General features: G+C 46.9%; 1 protein-coding gene across 5 annotated transcripts; it reads right to left on the bottom strand.

The window, feature by feature from the left end:
- Positions 1-1,491: 1,491 nt before the first annotated feature.
- On the bottom strand, positions 1,492-14,638 carry GGCX (gamma-glutamyl carboxylase). Of its 5 annotated transcripts, none has more exons than XM_005575417.4 (15): positions 14,501-14,638; positions 13,925-14,095; positions 12,005-12,163; positions 11,520-11,685; positions 8,628-8,706; positions 7,940-8,046; positions 6,620-6,783; positions 5,694-5,959; positions 5,412-5,543; positions 4,888-5,039; positions 4,284-4,453; positions 3,952-4,082; positions 3,404-3,551; positions 3,030-3,225; positions 1,492-2,600 (listed from the first exon to the last, which is right to left on the bottom strand). In XM_005575417.4, the coding sequence occupies exons 1-15, from the start codon at positions 14,541-14,543 to the stop codon at positions 2,408-2,410; spliced, it is 2,277 nt and encodes a 758-aa protein (XP_005575474.1). In that variant the 5' UTR covers positions 14,544-14,638; the 3' UTR covers positions 1,492-2,407. The 5 variants fall into 5 exon arrangements, 3 of the variants coding, with proteins under 3 accessions (XP_005575474.1, XP_005575475.1, XP_065382953.1); XM_005575418.4 differs by having other exon boundaries at positions 3,030-3,219; XR_012422109.1 differs by lacking the exon at positions 4,888-5,039.
- Between the last annotated feature and the right edge of the window lie 9,625 nt (positions 14,639-24,263).

The following is a 24,263-nucleotide window of genomic DNA, read 5'->3' as shown; positions in this document are numbered from 1 at the left end:
TTTTGTTACCAGTCAAGTAGGTACACTGAGTTTGGCAAACAGAAGGAAAGAGCTAAACTTGCTGGCAAACGACACAGTGCCAAGGTATCTTCTATCGTGTTACTATGAGAAAAGATCTGCAAAAGGATTGAAAATCAGCGTCCCTCCCACACACTCTTACAAAGTAATCAGGGGACCCTGCACCACAGCCATTGCTTGCCTATACAATACCTTGAATGAATTAGGGATTTTCCACCAAACCCCACTTGGCCTCCTCAGTGGTGGGGGAGGGAGGCAATCTGCTTGACAACTAACATGTCGGCCTTATCCGGTCTATCCCTAACTAATGCTAATACAAAAGTTGAAAATACAGATATAGGTAGTGATGAAAACAGATCTGGCTGGGTGCGGTGGCTCATACCTGTAATCCCAGCACTTTGGGAGGCCACGGCAGGTGGATAGGTCAGGAGTTTGAGACCAGCCTGGCCAATGTGGGAAACTCCGTCTCTACTAAAAATACCAAAAATTAGTTGAGCGTGGTGGTGGGCACCTGTAGTCCCAGCTACGTGGGAGGCTGAAGTGGGAGAATCGCTTAAACCCAGAAGGTGGAGGCTGCAGTGAGCCAAGATCGTGCCACTGAACTCCAGCCTGAGTGATAGAGTGAAACCCTGTCTTTAAAAAAAATAGATTCAAGAGGTATCCAGGAGGTAAAATTGATGGGACTTGGCAATTATAAGAAATGCAAGGAAAAGGGAAGAGTCAAGGCTGATGACCTAGAGATAACAGCTTGGTTAACGTATAGAGCTGCCATTCAATAATTAAGCAAGTCTGAGTTGGGGGTGAATGTAAGTTCTGTTTAGGATGAACTGAGCTTGACAGCTCTGTGGGATATCCAGGTGGAACTTAGACCTGTATGTCTAGGGCACAGGAAAGAAACCTAGCATCACTGGAAATCCTGGAGTAGACACAATCATCTGAAGTATGTATAGTGAAAAGGCAGTGGCTTAGGAAAGAACCCTGGGAACACTGTCCAAGGAGGAGTAGGGGAGAGTATGAGAAGAGAAGCCTGCAAAAAGAGATGCAATTATTTACAGAAGTTACTGAGACTGCCAATTTACTACCAGTCCCTCTACAAGTCCATGAGCTCCCAAAGCAAGGATCCTTTCTTATAACCCTGCATTCTCGCTTCCTAGCTCAGTGCCAACCCTTTTAATTTTCACTGAACTGAAGAGCTTTCTGAGTTACCTTTGTACACCCAAATGTACAAAATGTCTAAGCATTCCCTAATCCCTTACTAAATTTGGTTAATTCTTACTTTACCTCCCCTTCTGCTCACTAAAGGCTAGAATAATACCAAATACTAAGCTTATTTTTAGAGAAAATCTAGCAATCATTTAGATTTCCTTATTTAACTTTGATGCTGCTATTCTGACTGCTCTCATAAGTCAGAGTTTTGCTAGTGAAACACTTACTGGGTGTATATAGATAATAGGAACAAACAAGGAACCAAAATTGCAAGGAAGATAAATTTATGTGCATTTACAACCTGACCACCATCCAATTATACTTTTAATTAAGAAAACACATTTTAAGCTACATTATTTCAGATTATCAGTGATGCTGAAAATTGCAAGTGGCAGGGTGCGGGACCTTAAGTCAAATAGACGTTAAGTTCAAACCATCAGTCCATCCCTCACTAGCTGTATGTCTTTGGGCAAATTATTTTACTTCTCAGCCTAATGTGGTAAGGCAGGTAACACTGCTCACACGGTGTGTAGCACATAGCAAACACTTGGGAATGGTTAGCTACTCATCGTGGTATATTAAATTGCTTTTCCCCAAGGGCCACTTTATTTATTTATTTTGAGATGAAGTCTTGCTCTGTTGCCCAGGCTGGAGTGCAGTGGCTTGATCTCAGCTCACTGCAACCTCCGCCTCCCAGGCCCAAGCGACTCTCATGCCTCAATCTCCTGGGTAGTTGGATTACAGGCACCTGCCACCACATCCGGGTAATTTTTGTATTTTTAGTAGAGACGGGGGTTTTGCCACGTTGGCCAGGCTGGTCTCGAACTCCTGGCCTTAAGTGATCTGCCCGCCTCAGCCTCCCAAAATGCTGGGATTATGGGCATCAGCCATGGCACCCAGGCCCCAAAAAGTCACTTTAAACCTTACTCTTACCATCTTATCCTAGGAAGACAGTTTCACATTGCTTCTAACCTCCTCCTGGCCTCTCAATCTTGGATTGTTAAATCTTATTTGCTTTATTTCCTTGGTTCCTCTAAGTTATAATCTTGGAGTTAAAAACAGCTTTAGACCAAAAAAAAAAAATGCAAAAAACTTTTGAGAACTTTTTTCAAATAAATGTCCATTGCATAGAATGGGTCTGTGACTGGCTGCTTCTACATCTGCACCCAACATCTGGCCCCCTTCAGAACTCTGAGTGGACAGGATCAGGATTTGACTCAGGAGGATTAGGATGTGAAGAATCCATGTTTGAAGGACTCGGTTCTCCAACTGGCTCAAAGGGTCTCAAGTTTGCATAAGTCACCTCCTGGGCCAGCTGCTCCAGGGAAGGGCGGCCTAATATCAGATTTCGAAGTGAGATACAAGTCATCAGGAAGCTGAAAAACAGGAAAAAGCAGACCAAGTTCAAACTCCTGTTTCACCAGAAGAATTTCAGCTAAAGCCCTTAGAAGGCATCTGGTCCTCGCTCTTCCCACACAGGCATATATGGGAATCTCGCCCCAAGTGACCCTCCATCTCCCAGCTGGAAGGGTACTCCACTCTTTATACAGTCTCGTAGAGGATTCCAGGATAGGGTAGGAACAGCCCACAGAGAGGCTAGAGATAAGCTAAGGCAGAACAAGAAAGGAGGCCATCAGATATAGGCCACTTATTCTTCCAGTAAATCAAGGAGAAGAATGGCAGAAAAAGATATCTAGCGCTAAACTGTCCTTTCCTGTATGAGTCTCTAGAGTTACCCTCCCCAGGGGAAAGTTACCAAGCTTGCCAACATATGATGGCAATGACAAATACTGTTGTGAACTTACCTGCGGCGAAAGACATAGAGCTTTCGCAACAAGAAGTGGAAGAATCGCTCGTGGAAAGGAGTATTTCGCCGGCGTTCAATTGCCTGGAGCCTTTGTTGGCGTCTGAGAAAGGTCTGAACCAGAGGTGTTGGCTCAGGGCCCCCTTTTACTTCCCCTTCCAACAGAGGCTGCAGCTCTGGGGGTAGAGGCCCTGTTTCTGCCCGGAAGACAGAAAAAAGGAATCACTGAGTTGGATCACTCTCTCCCCTTAGAACTCCCCTTCTGCCAGCTAGAGACTTCAAGTTCACTCTTGAATGGCTAGAACATCATTCATAACCCTGACTTCTTGAAACCAGGGGCTATGGCTATCTCAGTCCAAATGTTCATACACTCACCACTTCCATTCTCCACCTTTTCCTTTAATTCTTGCAGATATGCCAGGTCTTGCTCCAGTGCAAGCTCTGTAGTGTTGACATAGATGTACATGTAGCAGGAAGGGCTAGGTGATGTCGTATACACCTTATGGTACTCACCAGCAGGCAACTGACAAGGGAGAAGAAATGGATAAATTTCATCAGCTTTTCTCTAGCCAGCCTATGGCCTCCCTACTCTGACTCTTGGCTTCTTTCTACTCAATTGTGTTTTGGAATTGAAAGTAACTGACTTCTAGAATCCTGGATGAGGCTATTCACAGTCCGAGGGGCCCTTGTTTTTTGAGATCCACTGCATTACTGCTATGGTAAAATATTTTCAGTCTATAATAAATGAACCTTGCTCATCTAAGCTTTCTGCCATTGTTTTTTAAATTGTTAGGGGTCTCACTATGTTGCTCAGGCTGACTGTGAATTCCTGGCTTCCCACTTCAGCCTCCTAAGAAGCTGGGATTACTGGTGTGAGCCACTGAGCTCAGCTCTTTCTGCTGTTGTTAATCCCAGCAAAATACCTGCATTTTTTCTCCCTCTCGAAGAGTCTGGTTCTTCTGTTCTGCCACAAGCTCCACAGTCACTTCCCCCTGCAGCAGCTGGATGCTAGTGTTGCCCAGGTCTTCACTCACAAAATTTTCCAGGTGCAGTCCTGCCAGACCAACAGAGTTCATCATCCCACCCTATGGTAGAGTGAACTCACTCCCAGCCAGAACACAGACATCACACCTTTACCACCATCATCTCCTTAGGTTTCAAAAACATTCCCTCTCCCCTCCCACCACATGGAATGTCCCTAGCCAAGGAAGTCAGAAGGAAAGACAGAAAAGCCTCTCCTCACTTTCCTCCATACCAGGGAAATCTGCAATGAAGACCACCTCAGTGTGGTTGTCCAGGCTGCTCTTGATTTCCTGTAACTTGGCCCTCCAGGGAGACAGGTCCATCAAGAGTGGTTGCACCCAGGATGTGCGCTGAAAGGGGGACCAAGCGGCCTGCACGATGTCCACACGAGGGTCAAAAATCCTTAGAAAGAAAACCATGTTCTAAGGACATCACAGCCACCCACCCACCAGAACTTCCAGTTCTGTCCCTTTCATCATTCCCAAGGACAGGGAATAGAAGTAGAAGAAATGGCCTATGTCAGCATGTTATTGCCAGTCCAGGGCAGAGAGAGAAGGCAGAAGAGATCTGGAGCACTGGAATAATCGGGGTTAGCGGCTACCTGAGAAGGCATTGTGTTAACAGTGTTTAAAAGAACAAGTCAACTCACTTTTCTCCTGGATGATGGTGCCCCCTGCTGGAAGCAACCAGCTATGCCCACAACCAGATCAATGGGGACATGCACTAGAGGAAGGACAGCCTTTTAAGCAAGACAAATACCAGGAAGCAAGGGCTGTTCATCTTGGTAAAAAGAACTGTGCTTCATTTTTTTCCCACTCTCTGCTCCCCTTGCCCACCTCTGCTGGAAGCGGTCATTGATGGAGACCCAAATATCAAAGTAGATCTGGGGCTCAGTGACATTATACTTGGGAAGCAGGCGGCTCAGGCAAGTGGCATATTGTTTCAGCATGTCTGCATGATCCTTCCATCGCCGGCTCTGTGTAAATACCTGCCCCAAACCCCCATATTAGTCCCACCTCATCATTATCAACTTTCAAGACAGGTCATGCACTGCCAATGGCACAATGAGATCCCTGCCTGCTGCCCATTCTGGCTAGAAAAAAACGGAACTTGCCTTTGGGAATGAATTTTTCATTGCTGGGCTAGTGGTGCTTACTTTTCCTAAATCTAATCTCAGTTCAAGGAAATGAATGACATTGCCCTATCTCAACCCACACAAAAGATAGTTCAATCTGGCTCTTGAGAAAAGGCAAAGCAGACTCAAATTTGTTTTGCTTTATGGTGTGTGTAAGACAAAACCAGACCCCAAAGCACAAGCGGGCTCTGAAGAACAGTAAATTGTCAGCATCAGACATCTCACCCCAGGGTTAAGATAGCCCAGTTCGCCAGTGCGGCCATCACGGTAGGTGATCTTCACGTGCTGGTGGGAGCGGGAGTGCACCATCATGTCCCAGGAATAGCCGTACAGCCCATTTGTCCAGTTGTTATAGCCCTGGGAAGGCAGCGCAGAGGGGATTCAGCTCAATGCTTCTCACTGATCCCATCCCCTACCAAGAAGGGGCTGCAAAACCAGCCCTTCTTTCCCAACTGTTGTCATCCGTCCCTTTCTAAGCCCAGTGTACACTCCACAGCCCCTACAAACCTGGGTGAGAAAATGAGAATAGGGCAGGAATAGCTGCTCCAGGAGGTAGAGCAGAGTAAAGGCAGCTCCCAGCTGATGGCGCAGCCCTGGTTTCTGGCCACCTTTGCCCTGGCTCCTCTTATACACACAGGAAACGCTGGGCTGAGGGGCTGCCTTGAGGGGCAATAGTTCTTGCAACCTTTGGGGGCAGTGGGACACCAGCTTCCGAGGCCAATCAGGGGAACAGAAGACAGGGCTGCTGGCCAGCATGACGTAGGAGAACATACCTAGGAAAGCAGGGAGAAAATATAAATTTCAGGAGGAGTTTGGTTGGGCCTCTTCAACCCTGTTCCCTTAGGAGACTTCTCCCAGGTGTTTCACTGAAAAGGAAAGCAGTTCTTTTTTCTTTCTTATTTTTTTTTGAGACAGATTCTTGCTCTGTTGCCCAGGCTGGAGTGCAGTGGCATGATCTCAGCTCACTGCAACCTCTGCCTCCTGGGTTCAAGCGATTCTCTTGCCTCAGCCTCCCAAGCAGCTGGGATTACAGGCATGCGCCACCATGCTCAGCTAAGTTTTGTACTTTTAGTAGAGACAGGGTCTCACCATGTTGGCCAGGCCGGTCTCGAACTCCTGACCTCAGGTGATCCACCCACCTCGGCGTCCCAAAGTGCTAGGATTACAAACGTGACCCACCACGCCCAGCCGGAAAGTAGTTCTTAACTGTAAGGTATTTGTTCTTCCTGGAGATTCCTTACTGTACAACATACTAAGCCCAGAAGTCCCAATCCTCTCATCCCCATTGATGCCTACTTCATAGTGACTGCCCTGGGTTTAATTTAGCTACTGCTCACACCACCCTTTCCCACTCCCAAACAATGCCTCTGGCTATTAGCATCCCTTCCTGCAGAACTATGGTTCCTGTTTCCTACCAGGCTACAGGTACTGACCAATGCTGAAAAGCTGGGAATTCATGCAGTGGAAGTAGGACACAAAGAAGAGGCCAATGGATCTTGAGGCATCAAAAAAGAGCAGGAAACCAGCTGAGAGGTCAAGCAGCAGCCCACCCCAGTGCACGACCAGCAGGCTAGTCAGCTCCTCGGACAACAACAGTCTGCAAACACATGGAGAAAGTTCAAGCACCAGCCCACTGGAGAACACATCAGTCAAAGCACATTCACAGCACGAATGTGCCTTGGCTACTCCAGTGGCTGGGTAGATGCCTAAGGTACATAATCCACCCATGAAGACACTCCTCTAGGTTGTTTGTTGTTGTTGTTCAAACCAATTTTCACTCTGTCACCTAGGCTGGAAGGCAGTGGCATGATCATGGCACACTGTAGCTTCAAACTCCTGGGCTCAAGCAATCCTGCCTCAGCCTCCCAAGTAGCTGGGACCACAGGCACATGCCATCATGCCTGTTTTTTAAATTTTTTTTGTAGAGACAGGGTCTTATGTTGCTCAGGCTGGTCTTGAACTCCTGGGCTCAAGCAATCCTTCCACCCCAGCATCCCAAAGTGCCGGGATTACAGGAATGAGCTACCATGCCCAGCCCCCTCTACATTTTCACAGCTTTAGGTGTTCAATGTTTTCTAACATATCCTTTGTAATAAGCAAGGGCAGATCTCCTAGGACAAAATTTGACTGAGATGTGTGTGTGTTGTGGAAGGCAGGTTCCCCACGGAGGTCATGAGTGAGAGGAAACGTTAAAAGGTAAATGCTTGGCTAACAAAATAATGAAGTCAAACTCCAGGAACTGGAAAATAACAGGGAAGAAGAAAGAGAATAAAGTAAAACAAGAGGAAAGAAGAAATGGGAAGAAGATAGAAATTAGAGAGGTGACCCTTTGTTTTGTGGAAGTGGTAATAATGGTTTTGTCAGAGCCTACACAGTGAGTGCCCATCTTCTCAGTACATCAGCTGCAGGGCTCTGATGAGAGGCTACAGTGGCAAGGCAAAGACACAGACACCATCCAAGGCAGTTGCTGAGGGCACTGGCTCACTCACCAAGTCAGCCAGTTCTGGCTCTTTCCTTTCCTTTTTAAATTTCTTTTCCTTTTTGCCCATCTATACCATATATCTCCCAAGAGCAGCTAGGGCTTAGTCTTTTGATACCACTGACTCTGCTTCCGCTGAATAGGGAGATGAGTGGACAAAGGAAGGCATGTGGCAAATTCAGGCAAAGTAGGAACAGGTGCCATTACTGAGAGAGATGAGTCACCTGCTCTGTCCCCATGCCTCCAAGAGGCCTCCACCCTGACTGCCACTCACTTGAAGGGACTGAAGAGCCAGTGCCGGGACAAATATTCCATGGAATAGCCTTCAACCCAGTCTGCATCCAGCTTTTTCACACCCGCAATGAAGTACACAATGAAAATCTGAAAATAAAATGTAACACAAAGTTCAAGCCAAAAGAGTCTTTTCTACAGATAGGCAAGAATAAAATAAGGAGCATATAGTTAGGACAACTTTAATCCATGCTCCTGAGTTACAGTCTTTGACCCAAATATTATAGTCCTTGACCCAAATAATCTACTTACATATTTTTTAAATGAATAAAACAAATACTGATCTGAGTCCAGGGCCCAAGGAAGAATAGACCCCGTCTTCTATTCATTCATCTCAGAAATTCACTCATCCAACCAGCATTTATTGACATCCAACCAATGCCAGTGACAGTATCAGGCACCAAGGAAGAAGTCATAAAGCACAGACTGAATCCTTTCTCTTTGTCATGAAGATTCCAATCTAGCAGGGACAAAGCTCTAGTTTTTCCTTGACAAATGAGAGAATTCAGAGATTAAGGGATTGGAAAAAATGAGAAGCCAGCCTAGTTTTCCAGCAAAGGGTAAAAACAGAAGATCCAGGGAGGCAGCGGAGACTGTAGTCTGGCAGTGGGATGGCCATGCTGACCACATGGCTGTCAAGGAGCTCCCCCCTCTGTCCTAAAATGCTGTACCTGGCCACGCAGCACTGCATAGTTCCAGAGGGGCACGTGGGCATTCCTCCTACGGGCATTCAACAGACCGTCCACGGACCTAAACCGAGGGAGGTAAACATAGGGGGGTGCTGCTTAATCCAGCTACCATCCCATCTTTCCTTTTATACACGATAATCCTATCTATCCTGGGCACATCTCCCATATCCTCCCTGGTTATTCTGAGACCTTTTAGAATTATATGAGCAAATTCTAACGTGATTATACAAGTCATAGAAGAAACATTGCTACTAAGTTATAACAGCAAAAATTCAGTATTTCTTGTTAGCTCACAGTTGAGTTTGTTGTAATGGATCAAATCAGGAAAAAAGGACTACAATACTAGAAAATTACTGAAAAAGGGAAGGAATTCGGAGTGTTTGAAAAGCTATGTGTGTGTAAATAAATATGCATTGTATTATCTTTAAAAAAAAAAAAATCAAGGCCGGGCGCGGTGGCTCAAGCCTGTAATCCCAGCACTTTGGGAGGCCGAGACGGGCGGATCACGAGATCAGGAGATCGAGACCATCCTGGCTAACACGGTGAAACCCCGTCTCTACTAAAAAATACAAAAAGCTAGCCGGGCGAAGTGGCGGGCGCCTGTAGTCCCAGCTACTCGGGAGGCTGAGGCAGGAGAATGGCGTAAACCCGGGAGGCGGAGCTTGCAGTGAGCTGAGATCCAGCCACTGCACTCCAGCCTGGGCGACAGAGCGAGACTCCGTCTAAAAAAAAAAAAAAAAAAAATCAAAACACTCAACAGCAGAGTAACACACAATATAAACTAACGTTTCATAGACCTGGATGCCAGGATCCAGTATAAGAGGGTCCCTGCTAAAAGCTTGTATTCTGGAAGAGAACTGATAAACCCAGGCTACTAACACCAGATGTACTCTGGGGAAGCAGAAGCAAAGCATGTTTTCAAGAAGTAGAAGCTGGGAAAGAGGCAGCTTACACTGTGGTCAAGAGCACTGGACTCTGCAGTCAAAAACGCCTGGACTTACTGCCGTTTCTTAACCACTAGCTGACCTTAGGCAAATTCTTCACTGTCCAATACTCAGCTTCTTTATCTTTAAAATGGGAACAGGCCAGGCTCAGTAGCTCATGCCTATAATACCAACATTTTGGGAAGCTAAAGTGAGAGAATCGCTAGAGCCCAGGAGTTTGAGGTTGCAGTGAAGTATGACTGCACCACTGCACTCTGGCCTCGGGGACAGAGCAAGACCCTGACTCCAAAAAACAAAATGTGAATAGCACCATCGACCTTATAGGGTTTCAATGAGGAAAAATTCTAAATATTTAGTATAGTGCCTGCCATGTGGAAAACCCTGAATAAATGATATGTGATTTTTTCAAAATGCATAAAGTCATAAAAATGGAAATTCTGACTAGCCTGAGCAACACAGTGAGATCCTGTCTCCACAAAAAATTTTAAAAATTAGCTGAGTGTGGCCAGGCGCGGTGGCTCACGCCTGTAATCCCAGCACTTTGGGAGGCCGAGGCGGGCGGATCACGAGGTCAGGAGATCGAGACCATCCTGGCTAACACGGTGAAACCCCGTCTCCACTAAAAATACAAAAAATTAGCCAGGCGTGGTGGTGCGTGCCTGTAGTCCCAGCTACTCGGAGGCTGAGGCAGGAGAATGGTGTGAACCCAGGAGGCGGAGCTTGCAGTGAGCCGAGATGGTGCCACTGCACTCCAGCCTGGGCGACAAAGTGAGACTCTGTCTCAAAAAAAATAAAATAAAATAAAATAAATTAGCTGAGTGTGGTGGCACACACCTGTTGTTCCAGCTACTCTAGAGGCTGAGATGGAAGGATCACCTGAACCCAAGAAGGTTGAGGCTGCAGTGAGCTATGAGCACGCCACTGCACTCTAGCCTGGGTGACACAGTGAGATGCCATTTCAACAAATACCCCCACAACAGAACTTTTCAGAGATATTCTATCAAAACTGCCTCAATTCTCTAAGATCAGAGCTGGCCATTCTGAATGAGTTTCAAATTTTACCAAAGGGGTATTTGTATGTGTGTATTAACAAATAGGCCGGGCGCAGTGGCTCACGCCTGTAATCCCAGCACTTTGGGAGGTCGAGGTGGGAGGATTGCTTGAGCCCAGAAGTTCAAGACCAGCCTGGGCAACAAAGCGAGACCCCATCTCTATTTAAAAATAAATAAATAAAAAGAAAAATAAATAAAACTTAATGACTGTTAATGAATTCAATGTTTGAGATTTTTTCCCCCAAACTCATTTTATTGACACCTATTTTATTGCTTCTCACTCAACATATAAAGAATCCTTAAGGTCATCTGCCCTGCCACCTCATCTCCAAATCCCTTCTCCAACTCCCCTGGGAGACAGTCACCTAAGCCAGAAATGGGGAAGGGTTACCTCCTCCCAGAACAGCAACGCTGAGCAGCCCTGGTGGGCCCTCTTCTCCTGACGTGAACTCTGCCTCACAGCAACTTCTACTTTTGGCTCTAACTCTGCCCTTCTGGGCTTACACAGAGAAAGTCTGCTCCCTCTTCTACATAACCACCCTTAAAGTATCTGAAAACAGCTATGTCTGGCTTTAGTATTCTCTTTTTCTCTCTAAGAGGGTTACAAGAGGTGAATAAATCAAGGCACCTGGGGAGATACGGAAAGAATGAAGGGGTGGGATGGAGACATTTTGCTTTTTGTCATCCCAAGTGCTCCAACTAGTTGGCCCTTTCCCCTCCCAAATCCACCCAGATCAAAGTGACCTTGGAACCATATTTTGCAAAGCATGACTGAAAATATCCTGACAGGGGCAAATTCTAGAACCTCACTGGGCCCCTATCTCTGATAACCATCCTGACCCAGCCAACCCCTCCCCTTTGTCCCCCCAGACTCATACCAGTAGTGGTTTGCATCCATGAACGTCAGCTGAAAGGCCAACAACCCATACAGATAGGAGTGGTTGTTCCATGATGTCTTGTCCAGGAGAAACACATACCAGTATGGCAGCAGGAATAACACACAGCTTATCCGGTAGCACAGGCCCAGCATCATGCCCAGTGCCCCTGGGATTTGTAGGGAGAGGATTAAGAGGTCAAGAGATCACCACAGGCCCAGTTTCCCTGGGCCAGGATATGGTTGGAATTAAGAAAAATCAAGCATTGTATAATCAGGTAAAACTAAATGAAAATTAGATGCTATTTTAATATTTTAAAAAGAATTATGGGACAACAGCTCAGGTGACACACAGGTCAACAGCATGAAATTGATCACAGCAGAAGTGAAATAAGGTGCCAAAGACTTTGACCATTCACCAGCATGCTTCTATTTCTGTGTTTCTGGCAGGCCAGTCAATATTTCCATCTCTCCCACAGTTCCCCTCACCCAGAAACATGATGGTGTAGACAAGATACATCCAGTCAAGTGGGAGTGGGCGTAGGGCATCCAGCAAGGGGAAGCGGCACACATCCAGCCCATCAAGGTATTTTCGGTCCAGGGAGCTGAGCCCCCGCTCCTGGGGAATGTCTAGCACCATCAAGAACCCTAAGAAGGCAATAGGAGAGTTGGTCATTGGGCCTCAGCTAAGGAAGCAGTAGAATACAGTGGAACACAGTTGAGAGTGTGCAGCTCCAGGGTCAGACTTCTTTTCTAACCTTGGCTCTGCCATTTATTCAGTATTAATTATTGAGTGCCTACTCTGCACAATACTGTATCAGTTGTGCCATCTAGAACAGCCCCTGCAGCTCAGTTAACCAATTCCCCATTTGTGAGAAGGGGAATATGTCACAGGACTACAGAGAGGATTAAATTAGGGAAATGCACAAAATGCTATAAAAACTGTTAGGGTCTTGACAGCTATGAAGATCCAACCTACTGAGCTTCAGAAAGTGCTCTGGGAGGCGGGGCATGGTGGCTCACGCCTGTAATCCCAGCACTTTAGGAGGCTGAGGTGGGCAGATCACTTGAGGTTGGGAATTTGAGACCAGCCTGACCAACATGGAGAAACCCCGTCTCTACTAAAAATACAAAAAAATCAGCCAGGCGTGGTGCCACATGCCTGTAATACCAGCTACTCAGGAGGCTGAAGCAGGAGAATCACTTGAACCTGGGTGGCGGAGGTTACAGTGAGCCAAGATCACACCATTGCACTCCAGCCTGGGCAACAAGATCGAAACTCCATCTCAAAAAAAAAGAAAGAAAAGAAAAGAAAAGAGCTCTAGGAGTTCTTCTCAACCTTTTCTGCTTCCTGGCACACCCCGAAAACTGTTGCATTTCGTCAACACCCTGGGAATAAACAGAAGGGGCTACTCAGATCAGGAAGCCAGCTTGAGATAAGGCAGGGTTTCTCAACCTCAGGACTAGTCACATTTTGTGCTGGTTAATTATTTATTGAGAGGGATTGTCCAACGCACTACAGGACATTTAGGAGCATCCCTAACCTCTATACAGATGCCAGCAGTCACCTATTCTTCCTCCCCCAAGTTGTGACAACTAAAAATGTCTCTAAACATTGCCAAACGTCTCCCAAAGAGCAAAACTGCCTCCAGTTGAGAACTACTGGGCTAAGGGGACTAATATCTCCGCACATCTGTAAACCATTCCAAGCACACCACGCTGCCGCCTCAGTTAAGAAGCTCTCGATTAGAGAGTCACAGCCAAAATGTATGGCCCCGGTGACCCCCTGCTCTGTTTCTCTGAGTCCTCTGGGCAACCTCATGCCACAAGCAAAATGGGTCACTGCTGCCTGGCCTCTAAATATCATATAGCCTCAGATCAAAGCATTTCTAGCTGGGCTCGGTGGCTCATGCCTTTAATCCCAGCACTTTGGGAGGCTGATGCGGGTGGATCACCTGAAGTCAGGAGTTTGAGACCAGCCTGGCCAACATGGTGAAACCCTGTCTCTACTAAAAATACAAAAATAAAATAAAATAAAAAATTAGCCGGGTGTGGTGGGCGCCTGTAATCCCAGCTACTTGGGAGGCTGAGGCAGGAGAATCGCTTGAACCCGGGTGGCGGAGGTTACAGTGAGCCAAGATCGCACCATGGCACTCCAGAATGGGCAACAAGAACGAAAGTCCGTCTAAGAAAAAGAAATAAGAAAAAAAGCATTTCTGACCACCAAGTAAATCCTAACTGGAGGAGGCAAAGTAGGTTTAATCCTAAACTTCGAGAAGACCTCTTCTTTTATACCAATATCTTCAGCTCTGAGGAAAAGGGAGCTAAGTCTACTTGCAACCAAAAAAATTGACGATTGTCATTCTCCCACTCCCAACCAAACTGCTCCCACCCATAAACTAGACTCACCAAAAAGAAAACGAAAGACAGCCAGGCTTGCAGGGTCCGTTGGTCGATTCAGCAAGGTCACCAGCCTCCGCCAGCTGGACAAATCTGTCCACTCAAAACCCAAGAGTTTCCCCATTCGGCTGCCCTGCCTGGGCCCTGAGATCAGTTCAGCCTTGTCTTTCTGTACTTTATCTGCAACCAATAATTGGAGAAAATGTGTGCGCGGGGGTGGGCTCCACCTCAAATCACAGAAATCACAGCACCAACGGCCCAGAGCTTCCGCCCACCCGGGTTGGCTCAATAAGGTTGCCTCAATGATCTGACTATAGGAAACATCCCTGCAGTGCAGCCCCTTCTCCAAGATACCCCAGTGTCCCAAAACCCCTCAGACTACAGCCCCCTAATAGCAAAGTGTTCCCGAATATCATCATCGTCCAGAAGCCGCAGGCTGCAAATGTCTCACAGCACGCCACGCCCCCTTCCCCACGGAGGCCCCCCCCCCCCTCACCAGGAGACACTGGGCGTCCTCCCTCCCCCGCCCCTCTGAGACCAGTGCTCCTCGGAACTCTCCGCCGGAGGCCGGGGTCCTAAGCCTACCTAAGCTGGGCGAAGTCCGCGCCGACCGGACAGACACCGCCATTGCTCCGTGGAGGAGGAAGGTGGGTCACAGCAGCCGCTTCTGAACAGAAGCCGCCAGGAAAATTTGCTGCCCTAGGCTCCGCCTCCCGACGCGTCAGCAGCTGTGCGGCCGGGCGCAAAGCGCCAGCACTGTCGTAAATACTACCCCCGACCGGCGGCGCCGGATTCCTTGCTTGGCGGCAGGGGGTGGAACGAGGAGCCTTGGGGCGGGGCAAAGATACCCCCTAGTGCAGTTGGGCTCCAGGCGCACTGCTAGACTGGCATCTTATGCCTTCCGAGAGGCGTCTTCTTTTTAAACACTGAAAAGAGTCTGAGTTCCCCAACCTCCTTGGGTCCTCCCCGACACCATTAGTCCTCTCCGTCGCTCCGTCCGTGCAGTGCTCTCTGGTGTGAGGGATCGGGCGCAAAGGGCAAACTTTTTGTCAGAGATTGACGCCCAATTGAGGATGCACCTGGAAGGGCTGCCCCGGTTTTGAGCTATTGCAAGACCCCTTCACTTTATTTTCCAGGACCTGCAAAGAACCGAGGTTTCAAAGCAGTAGGTAATCCCAGCAGTTTGGAAGGCCAAGGCGGTAGGATCCATAAAGAACAACAACAACAACAAAAAGGCAACAACATAAACAGAAAAACCACTGAAAAAAAAACTGTGTGTGTGTCGCGCGCTCCTGTGGTTTCAGCTACTCGGGAGGCTGAGGTGGGAGGTTCGCTTGAGCCCAGGAGTTCGAAGCTGCAGCGAGCTGTGATCGCACCACTGCACTCCAGCCTGGGCGACAGAGTGAGACCCTGTCTAAAAAAAAAAAAAAACACACAGGTGCAGCAGCTCACGCCTGTAATCCCAGCAGTTTGAGAGGCCGAAGCGGGCAGATCATGAGGTCAGGAGTTCGAGACCAGCCTGGCCAACATGGTGAAACCCCGTCTCTACTAAAAATATGAAAGTTATCCGGGCATGGTGGCGCGCGCCTGTAATCTTAGCTACTCGGGAGGCTGAAGCAGGAGAATCACTTGAACCCAGGAGGCGGAGGTTGCAGTGAGCCAAGATTGCACCACTGCATTCCAGCCTGGGCGACAGAGTGAGACTCCGTCTCAAAAAATAAACAAAAAGCGAAAAAGAAAGAGAAAGGAAAGAAAAGGCGGGAAGAAAAGAAAGAAGGAAAATAAAAAGCAGCCGGGGAAACAGGAACAACATAACCGAAGAGGGGATACAGAGCAAGGGCAGTAAGTAGAGTGTGGCCCATCAGAGAAGGTTCTCAGGCGAGTCTGGAACAGAATTGTAATACCTAAATCTCTCCACTGGGATTAGCCATCAGGAAAAGAATAAGGCATCCCAGGCCGGGCGCGGTGGCTCAAGCCTGTAATTCCAGCACTTTGGGAGGCCGAGACGGGTGGATCACGAGGTCAGAAGATCGAGACCATTCTGGCGAACACGGTGAAACCCCGTCTCTACTAAAAAATACAAAAACTAGCCGGGCGAGATGGCGGGCGCCTGTAGTCCCAGTTACTTGGGAGGCTGAGGCAGGAGAATGGCGTAAACCCGGGAGGCGGAGCTTGCAGTGAGCTGAGATCCGGCCACTGCACTCCAGCCCGGGCGACAGAGCGAGACTCCGTCTCAAAAAAAAAAAAAAAAAAAAGAATAAGGCATCCCAGAGAAGTAGTTCTCAAACTGTTGGGTCTTGGGAACCATTTACAGTGTTAGAAATTATAGAAGATCCTAAAAGCTTTGTTTACGTGGATTATATCTTTTAATATTTGCCGTATTAGAAATTTTTTGGGAGGACGAGGCAGGTGGATCACGAGGTCGGGAGATCGAGACCATCCTGGGTAACACGGTGAAACCCCGTCTCTACTAAAAATACAAAAAATTAGCCGGGCATGGTGGCAGGTGCCTGTAGTCCCAGCTACTCGGGAGGCTGAGGCAGGAGAATCGCTTGAACCCGGGAGACAGAGGTTGCAGTGAGCCCAGATTGCGCCACTATACTCCAGCCAGGGTGAAAGGGCAATACTCTGTCTCAAAAAAAAAAAAAAAAAAAAAAATTTCTAGCTTGTACTACAAAGGGAAAAAAATGCCATGTTTCTGTAGTCTCAGCTATTCCCAGCTTTTCTGGAGGCTGAGGCAAGACAACCACTCAGTTCAGGAGTTTGAGACCAGCCGGGGCAACATAACGGGATCCATCTCAAGGAAAAAAAAAAAAAAGCTATCAAGCCATTAAAAAACATGGAGGAACCCTAAATTCATATTGCTAAGTGAAAGAAATCAATGTGGGGCCGGGCGCGGTGGCTCACGCCTGTAATCCCAGCACTTTGGGGGGCTGAGGTGGATGGATCACGAGGTCAGGAGATCGAGACCATCCTGGCTAATACGGTGAAACCCTGTCTCTACTGAAAATATAAAAAAATTAGCAGGGCGCGGTGGCAGGCGCCTGTAGTCCCAGCTACTCAGGAGCCTGAGGCAGGAGAATGGCGTGAACCCAGGAGGTGGAGCTTGCAGTGAGCTGAGATTGTGCCACTACGGTCCGGCCTGGGCAAAAGAGCTAGACTCCGTCTCAAAAAAAAAAAAGAAATCAATGTGGAAAGACTACAAACTATGATTCCATCTATATGACATACATACATATGTATATGACATATATATGTATATGTATGTATATGTATATATGTATGTATATGTATATATACATATATACATGTATATGTCATAACATATATAACATATATATGTATTTTTTTGAGTCAAGGTCTTGCTATGTTGCCCAAGATGGTCTTAAACTCCTGGTCTCAAGCAATCCTCGTGCTTCAGCCTTCCAAAGTGCTGGGATTACAGGCATGAGGCACTGCATTTGGCCCCAACTGTATGATATTCTGAAAAGGCTAAACTATGGAGACAATAAAAAGATCAGTGACTGCCAGGGAGGTGGAGTTGGGGGGAGGAAGGAATGGTAGGTGGAGCACAGGGGAGTTTTACAGAAGTGAAACTATTTTGTATGATGTTGTAATGGTGTCATGGTGGATACATGTCACATGTGTGGAAACCCATAGAATGTACAATGCAAAGAGTAAAGCCTAATGTAACTTATGGACTTTGTTAATTATAATGTATCAATATGGACTATTTTTTATTTTATTTTTTTTTTGAGACAGAGTTTCCCTCTTGTTGCCCAGGCTGGAGTGCAATGTCTCGGCTCACTGCAACCTCTGCCTCCCAGTTTAAAGCGATTCTCCTGCCTCAGCCTCCTGAGTAGCTGGGATTACAGGCACCCACCTTCACGCCCAGCTAATTTTTTGTATTTTTAGTGAAGACGGCTTTTCACTATGTTGGCCAGGCTGGTCTTGAACTCCTGACTTCAGGTGATCCACCCGCCTCGGCCTCCCAAAGTGCTGGGATTACAGGCATGAACCACTGCGCCTGGCTGGACTATGTTAATAGTATACCAATACTGGCTCATCAGTTGTAACAAATATACCACACTAATGCAAAAGGTTAATAATAGGAGAAATGGGAGCCTGAAGGGGGATATGGGAACTCTCTGTACTTTCCTCTTCTTTTTGTTTTGTTTTGTTTTGTTTTGTTTTGAGACAGTCTCCCTCTGTTGCCTAGGCTGGAAGGGCAGTGTCGCAATCTTGACTCACTGCAGCCTTGACCTTCTGGGCTCAAGTGATCCTCCCACCTCAGCCTCCCAAGTAGATGGATTACAGGCGTGCATCACTGCGCCTGGTTAATTTTTTTTATTTTTTGTAGAGATGGGGTTTCACCATGTTGCCCAGCCTGGTCTCAAACTCCTGAGCTCAAGTGATCCTTCCTCTTTGGCCTCCAAAAGTGCTGGGATTAAAGGCGTGGGCCATTGCTCCCAGCCTGGAATTCTCTGTACTTTCTGCTCAATTTTTCTGTAAGCCTAAAATTGTCCCTCCAAAATAGTCTGTCAGTTGATTACTTAATTAATTTATTTATTTATTTATTTTGAGATGGAGTCTCGCTCTGTCACCAGGCTGGAGTGCAGTGGCACAATCTTGGCTCACTGCAACCTCCGCTTCCCACATTCAAGTGATTCTCCAGCTTCCTGAGTAGCTGGGACTACAGGTGCACACCACCACGCCCATCTAATTTTTGTATTTTTAGTAAAGACAGGGTTTCACCATGTTGGCCAGGACGGTCTTGAGCTCTTGACCTCGTGATCCACCCACCTCAGCCTCCCAAAGTGCTGGAATTACAGGTGTGAGCCACCTCGCCCTGATCCGCCCACCTCGGCCTCCCAAAGTGCTAGGATTACAGGTGTGAGCCACCTCACCCGGCCTAGTCTGTTAATTTAAAAACAACCATAGGCTAGGCAAAGTGGCTCACACCTGTAATCCCAGCACTTTGGGAGGCTGAGGAGGGAGGATTACTTGAGCTCAGGAGTTCAAGACCAGCCTGTGCAACATGGTGACACCCCATCTCTACAAAAAATTACAAAAAATACAAAAAGTAGCCAGGTGCAGTGGTGCACGCCTGGAGTCCCAGCTACTTGGGAGGCTGAGGTGGGAGAACTGCTTGAGCTCAGGAGGTTGAGGCCACAGTGAGCTGCCACTGTGCCACTGCACTCCAGCCTGGACAATGGAGCAAGACCCTGTCTCAAAGAAAGAAAGAGAGAGAGAGGGAAAGAAAAAGAAAGAAAAGAAGAAAATAGGCTGTAATTGACTTACTGCTTGTATTCTTCTTCATCAAAGAATGCAATTGGACACTGTCTGCTTTTTTGGGTGTGTGCATCAAAGGGATACTTGAAAGTGAAAACAATGAGAGAAATATTTTAAAATCATGTCTAATGAGGGTCTAGTATCCAGAATATGTAAAGAACTCCTGCAACTCAACAATGAAAAAGACAACCCAAATAAAAATAGGCAGAGGGGCTGGGCACAGTGGCTCACACCCATAATCCCAAAACTCTGGGAGGCCAAGGTGGGAGGATCGCTTGAGGTCAGGAGTTTGAGACCAGCCTGGATGACATGGTGAAACCCCATCTCTACAAAAAAGTACAAAAAACTGGCCGGGTGTGGTGTCCATCCCTAGTTAATTTTTTGTACAAATCTGGTTTCTCCATGTTGCCCAGGCTGGTCTCAAACTCCTGATCTCAAGCAATCCTCCTGCCCTGGCCTCCCAAAGTGTTTGGATTATGGGCGTGAGCCACTGCACCAGGCCAAAGGTTAGTTCAATTGCACGAGTGCTTTTTCTTGACAAACCATAAGACAACTATTGTATGCAGAAGTGCTATATGCATATTTCCCATTTCTTCACACAAAATATTAAAAAGACATGTACTGTAGGGTCAAGATTTAATACAATTAATAATTTGTACTGCTTCATCAAGGATTTTCTTTTCTTTTCTTTTTTTTTTTTTTTTTTTTTTGAGACTGCGTCTTACTATGTCACCAGGCTGGAGTGCAGTGGCATGATCTTGGCTCACTGCAACCTCCGACCCTGGTTCAAGCGATTCTCCTGCCTCAGCCTCCCAAGTAGCTGGGATTACAGGCACGCACCCACCACGCCCAGCTAATCTTTGTATTTTTAGTAGAGACAAGGTTTTACCATGTTGGCCAGGCTGGTCTTGAACTCCTGACCTCAGGCGATCCACCTGCCTCAGTCTCCCAAAGTGCTGGGATTACAGGTGTGAGCCACTATGCCTGGCTTCATCAAGGACATTCTTAATAGAAAGTGGCACTTTTAAAAATTGCAAGTGCATGGCATTGAGGAATACAATGGCTACTACTATAATTTGATGCCATCGTCTTCATTTCTGCTTAGTTGCCAGCACTTTTACCCACCATTGCTTTTGCATCATCAGTACAAATGGCAGCCGTTAAAAAGGCAAATACCTCAGTAATTTTGTCTTCGAAGCTCCCAGGAGTTCCTAGACCACACACCGAGAACTATTGTCCTAAAGGAAAAGAATGGCAGAGGTAGACACATAAAAGGGGCTATTTATACCAGATGGATTTATAGCAGGAGGAATCACCAGGCAAACTGTGTTCCTGCTGTTGAGGATATAGCTCACTTGTAGGTTATCCTAACAGGCAAGGCAGCTCAAGTCACTGTTTTTTGTTTTTTGTTTTTTGTTTTTTTTTGAGACCAAGTCTCACTCTGTTGCCCAGGCTGGAGTGCAGCGGCACGATCTGAGCTCACTGCAACCTCTGCCTCCCGGGTTCAAGCAATTCTCCTGCCTCAGCCTCCTAAGTAGCTGGGATTACAGATGCCTGCCACCATGCCTGGCTAATTTTTGTATTTTTAGTAGAGAAGGGGTTTCACCATATTGACCAGGCTGGTCTCAAACTGCTGACTTCAAGTGATCCACCCGCCTTGGTTGCCCAAAGTGTTGGGATTACAGGCGTGAGCCACCATGCCTGGACCCATCTTTCTTTTTTTTTTTTTTTTTTTTTTGAGACGGAGTCTCGCTCTGTCACCCAGGCTGGAGTGCTGTGGCCGGATCTCAGCTCACTTCAAGCTCCGCCTCCCGGGTTTACGCCATTCTCCTGCCTCAGCCTCCTGAGTAGCCGGGACTACAGGCGCCCGCCACCTTGCCCGGCTAGTTTTTTTTTGTATTTTTTAGTAGAGACGGGGTTTCACCGTGTTAGCCAGGATGGTCTCGATCTTCTGACCTCGTGATCCGCCCGTCTCGGCCTCCCAAAGTGCTGGGATTACAGGCTTGAGCCACCGCGCCCGGCAACCCATCTTTCTTTCTAGAGACAGGGTCTCACTATGTTGCCCAGGCTGGAGTACAGTGGCTATTCACAGGTGCAATCCCACTACTGATCATCATGGGAGTTTTGACCTGCTCTGTTTCCCACATGGGCCGGTTCACCCCTCCTTAGGCAACCTGGTGGTTCCTTGCTCCCGGGAGGTCACCATAATAATGTTGAGCTTAGTGCAGATACCCGATGGGCATAGCACACTATAGGCCAGAACTCCTGGGCTCTGGTGATCCTCCTGCCCCAACCTCCCAAGTAGCTGAGATTATAGGCACCTGCCACCACACCTGGCTTTTTTTTTTTTTTTTGAGACAGGTTCTCACTCTGTCACCCAGGCTGAGTGGCATGATCACAGCTCACTGCACACGACATCTTGGGTTCAAGTGATCGCCTTGCCTCAGCCTCCTGAGGAGCTGGGACTAGGCGTGCACCCCCATACCCGGCTAATTTCTTATATTTTGGAGAGACAATGTCTCACTATGTTGCCCAAGCTGGTCTCAAACTCTTGAACACAAGTGATCCTCCCACCTTGGCCTCCCAAAGTGCTGGGATTATAGGCATGAGCCGTTGCTCCCAGTCTGAGATGGATTTCTTAATCCACTATCAAATACTGGCCCAAACGAATTCAGTTTGGCTTAGGAAATTTGTATCAACTCTTCTAGGACTACTCAGTATTAATGCTTCCATTAAGTTCAGCATTTATGGTCTGCTATGTGCTAAGGACTGAACAAGTTACAGAGAGGGAAAAATGACTAAATTGTAGCCTCTGTCCTCTAGGAGTTAAAGGGTAAGGAAACAGATGATAATAATAAAAGAATTTTAAAATAATAGGATAGTAATAACAGTAATAGAATGTAGAAAGTCATAAATACTGTTAAATGAGTGCTATGGGAGCATTGAGGAAGAAATGAATTACACTAGAGAAATCAGGAAAGCTTTTTTTTGAGACAGGGTCTTCGGGTCTCACTTGGGCTTTGAAGGATGAGTGCAGTTTTGAAAGGAGAGAGGGAAATCACGTTCTTTTCAAAAATTTTTTTAATTTAAAAAATATTTTGGCCAGCCCCGGTGGCTCACACCTGTAATCCCAGCACTTCAGGAGGCCAAGGCAGGTGGATCATCTGAGGTCAGGAGTTCAAGACCAGCCTGGCCAAACATGGCAAAACCCCATCTCTACTAAAAATACAAAAATTAGCCAGGCATGGTTGTGCATGCCTGTAATTCCAGTTACTTGGGAGGCTGAGGCAGGAGAACTGCTTAAACCCAGGAGGTGGAGGTTGCATTGAGCTGAGATCGTGCCACTGCACTCGAGCCTGGGTGACAGAGTGAGACTCCATTTCTAAAATAAGATAAAATAAAAATAAAATCGGCCGGGTGTGGTGGTTCATGCCTGCAATCCCAGCACTTTGGAAGGTCGAGGCAGACAGATTATGAGGTCAAGAGATCAAGACCATCCTGGCCAACATAATGAAACCCTGTCTCTGCTAAAAAAAAATAAAAAATTTAGCTGGGCATGGTGGCAGGTTCCTGTAGTTCCAGCTACTCTGGAGGCTGAGGCCGAAGAATCGCTTAAACCCTGGAGGCAGAGTTTGCAGTGAGCTGAGATCACGCCACTGCAGTCCAGTCTGGCGACAGAACGAGACTCTGTCTCAAAAATAAAATCAAAAAATAAAATAAAATAATAAAATAAAAAATATTTTGTAGAGACGGGGTCTCATTACGTTGACCAGACTCATCTGGAACTCCTGCCCTCAAGACATCCTCCTGCCTTGGCCTCTCAAAGTGATGTGATTACAGGCATGAGCCACCTCACCCAGCTGGAAATCAAAAGTTCTTTTTTTTTTATTTTTTATTTTTTTTTTTGAGACGGAGTCTTGCTCTGTCACCCAGGCTGGAGTGCAGTGGCCGGATCTCAGCTCACTGCAAGCTCCGCCTCCCGGGTTTACGCCATTCTCCTGCCTCAGCCTCCCGAGTAGCTGGGACTACAGGCGCCCACCACCTCGCCCGGCTAGTTTTTTGTATTTTTTAGTAGGGACGGGGTTTCACCGTGTTAGCCGGGATCGTCTCTCGATCTCCTGACCTCGTGATCCGCCCGTCTCGGCCTCCCAAAGTGCTGGGATTACAGACTTGAGGGAAATCAAAAGTTCTTAATACTCTTGGGTGAACGAGAGTATTCTGTGTAGGAAACATACAGCTAATAGCCGGGCGCGGTGGCTCACACCTGTAATCCCAGCATTTAGGGAGGCCGAGGCGGGTGGATCACGAGGTCAGGAGTTCAAGATCAGCCTGGCCAAGATGTTGAAACCCCGTCTCTACTAAAAATACAAAAATTAGCCAGGCGCGGCATCGGGCGCCTGTAATCCCAGCTACTTGGGAGGCTGAGGCAGAGAATTACTTGAACCTGGGAGGCAGAGGTTGCAGCGAGCTGAGATTGCACCACTGCACTCCAGCTTGGTGACAGAGTGAGACTCTATCTCAAAAAAAAAAAGGTATAGAAAAAAGAAAAATACAGCTAATAAATGAGCTTGCTAACTCAGTACCTCCAGTTTTTCCTTTCAGGACCAATATACAAAGATTTGTGATATTTAGCATTCATTTATCCATAAAATAGGCCAAAGTTTAGGAAAGAAATTTCTCAATAAATGCTTTCCAACAAAAATCATCTTTCTCTGCACTGTGGAGAAAGAAGCTTTCTTTCAGACTTCTCAGTTCAATATCTGAAAACTTTAGTGAGTTGCCTACATGTATAGGACATATGTCATATACTACAAAGGGTACCAAAGTGAGGACTCAGTCCCTGCCTGCGTTTATAGGACTTAAAGTGTTGGAGGGGGTCAAATATGTATGACAAAGTGTGTGAAAGATTCTTTGAAAGAAATAAAATGTGATGGAGATCAGAACAGGAACAAGTTAGCTTCAGTGGGGAAATCTCTAAAGCTTCATGGAGGCTATGTCTTAAATGTGAATAGAATTGTCATAAGCAGTGATGAGTGAAGGCTTTAGGCAAAGATAT

Source organism: Macaca fascicularis, chromosome 13 (genome assembly GCF_037993035.2).
Source record: "Macaca fascicularis isolate 582-1 chromosome 13, T2T-MFA8v1.1".
Taxonomy (NCBI): domain Eukaryota; kingdom Metazoa; phylum Chordata; class Mammalia; order Primates; family Cercopithecidae; genus Macaca; species Macaca fascicularis.
The sequence above is the reverse complement of the archived record's forward strand: the minus strand, read 5'-3'. Positions and strand labels throughout refer to the sequence as shown.

Coding starts and splice junctions, on each gene's coding strand:
- GGCX (XM_005575417.4), bottom strand. CDS start 14,543: ATGGCGGTGTCTGTCCGGTCGGCGCGGACTTCGCCCAGCTTAG. Junction 5,960..6,619: donor TTCCCAGCTTTTCAGCATTG/GTCAGTACCTGT, acceptor CTGCTTTCCTAG/GTATGTTCTCCTACGTCATG. Junction 4,083..4,283: donor CTTCATTGCAGATTTCCCTG/GTATGGAGGAAA, acceptor TTGGTCTGGCAG/GACTGCACCTGGAAAATTTT.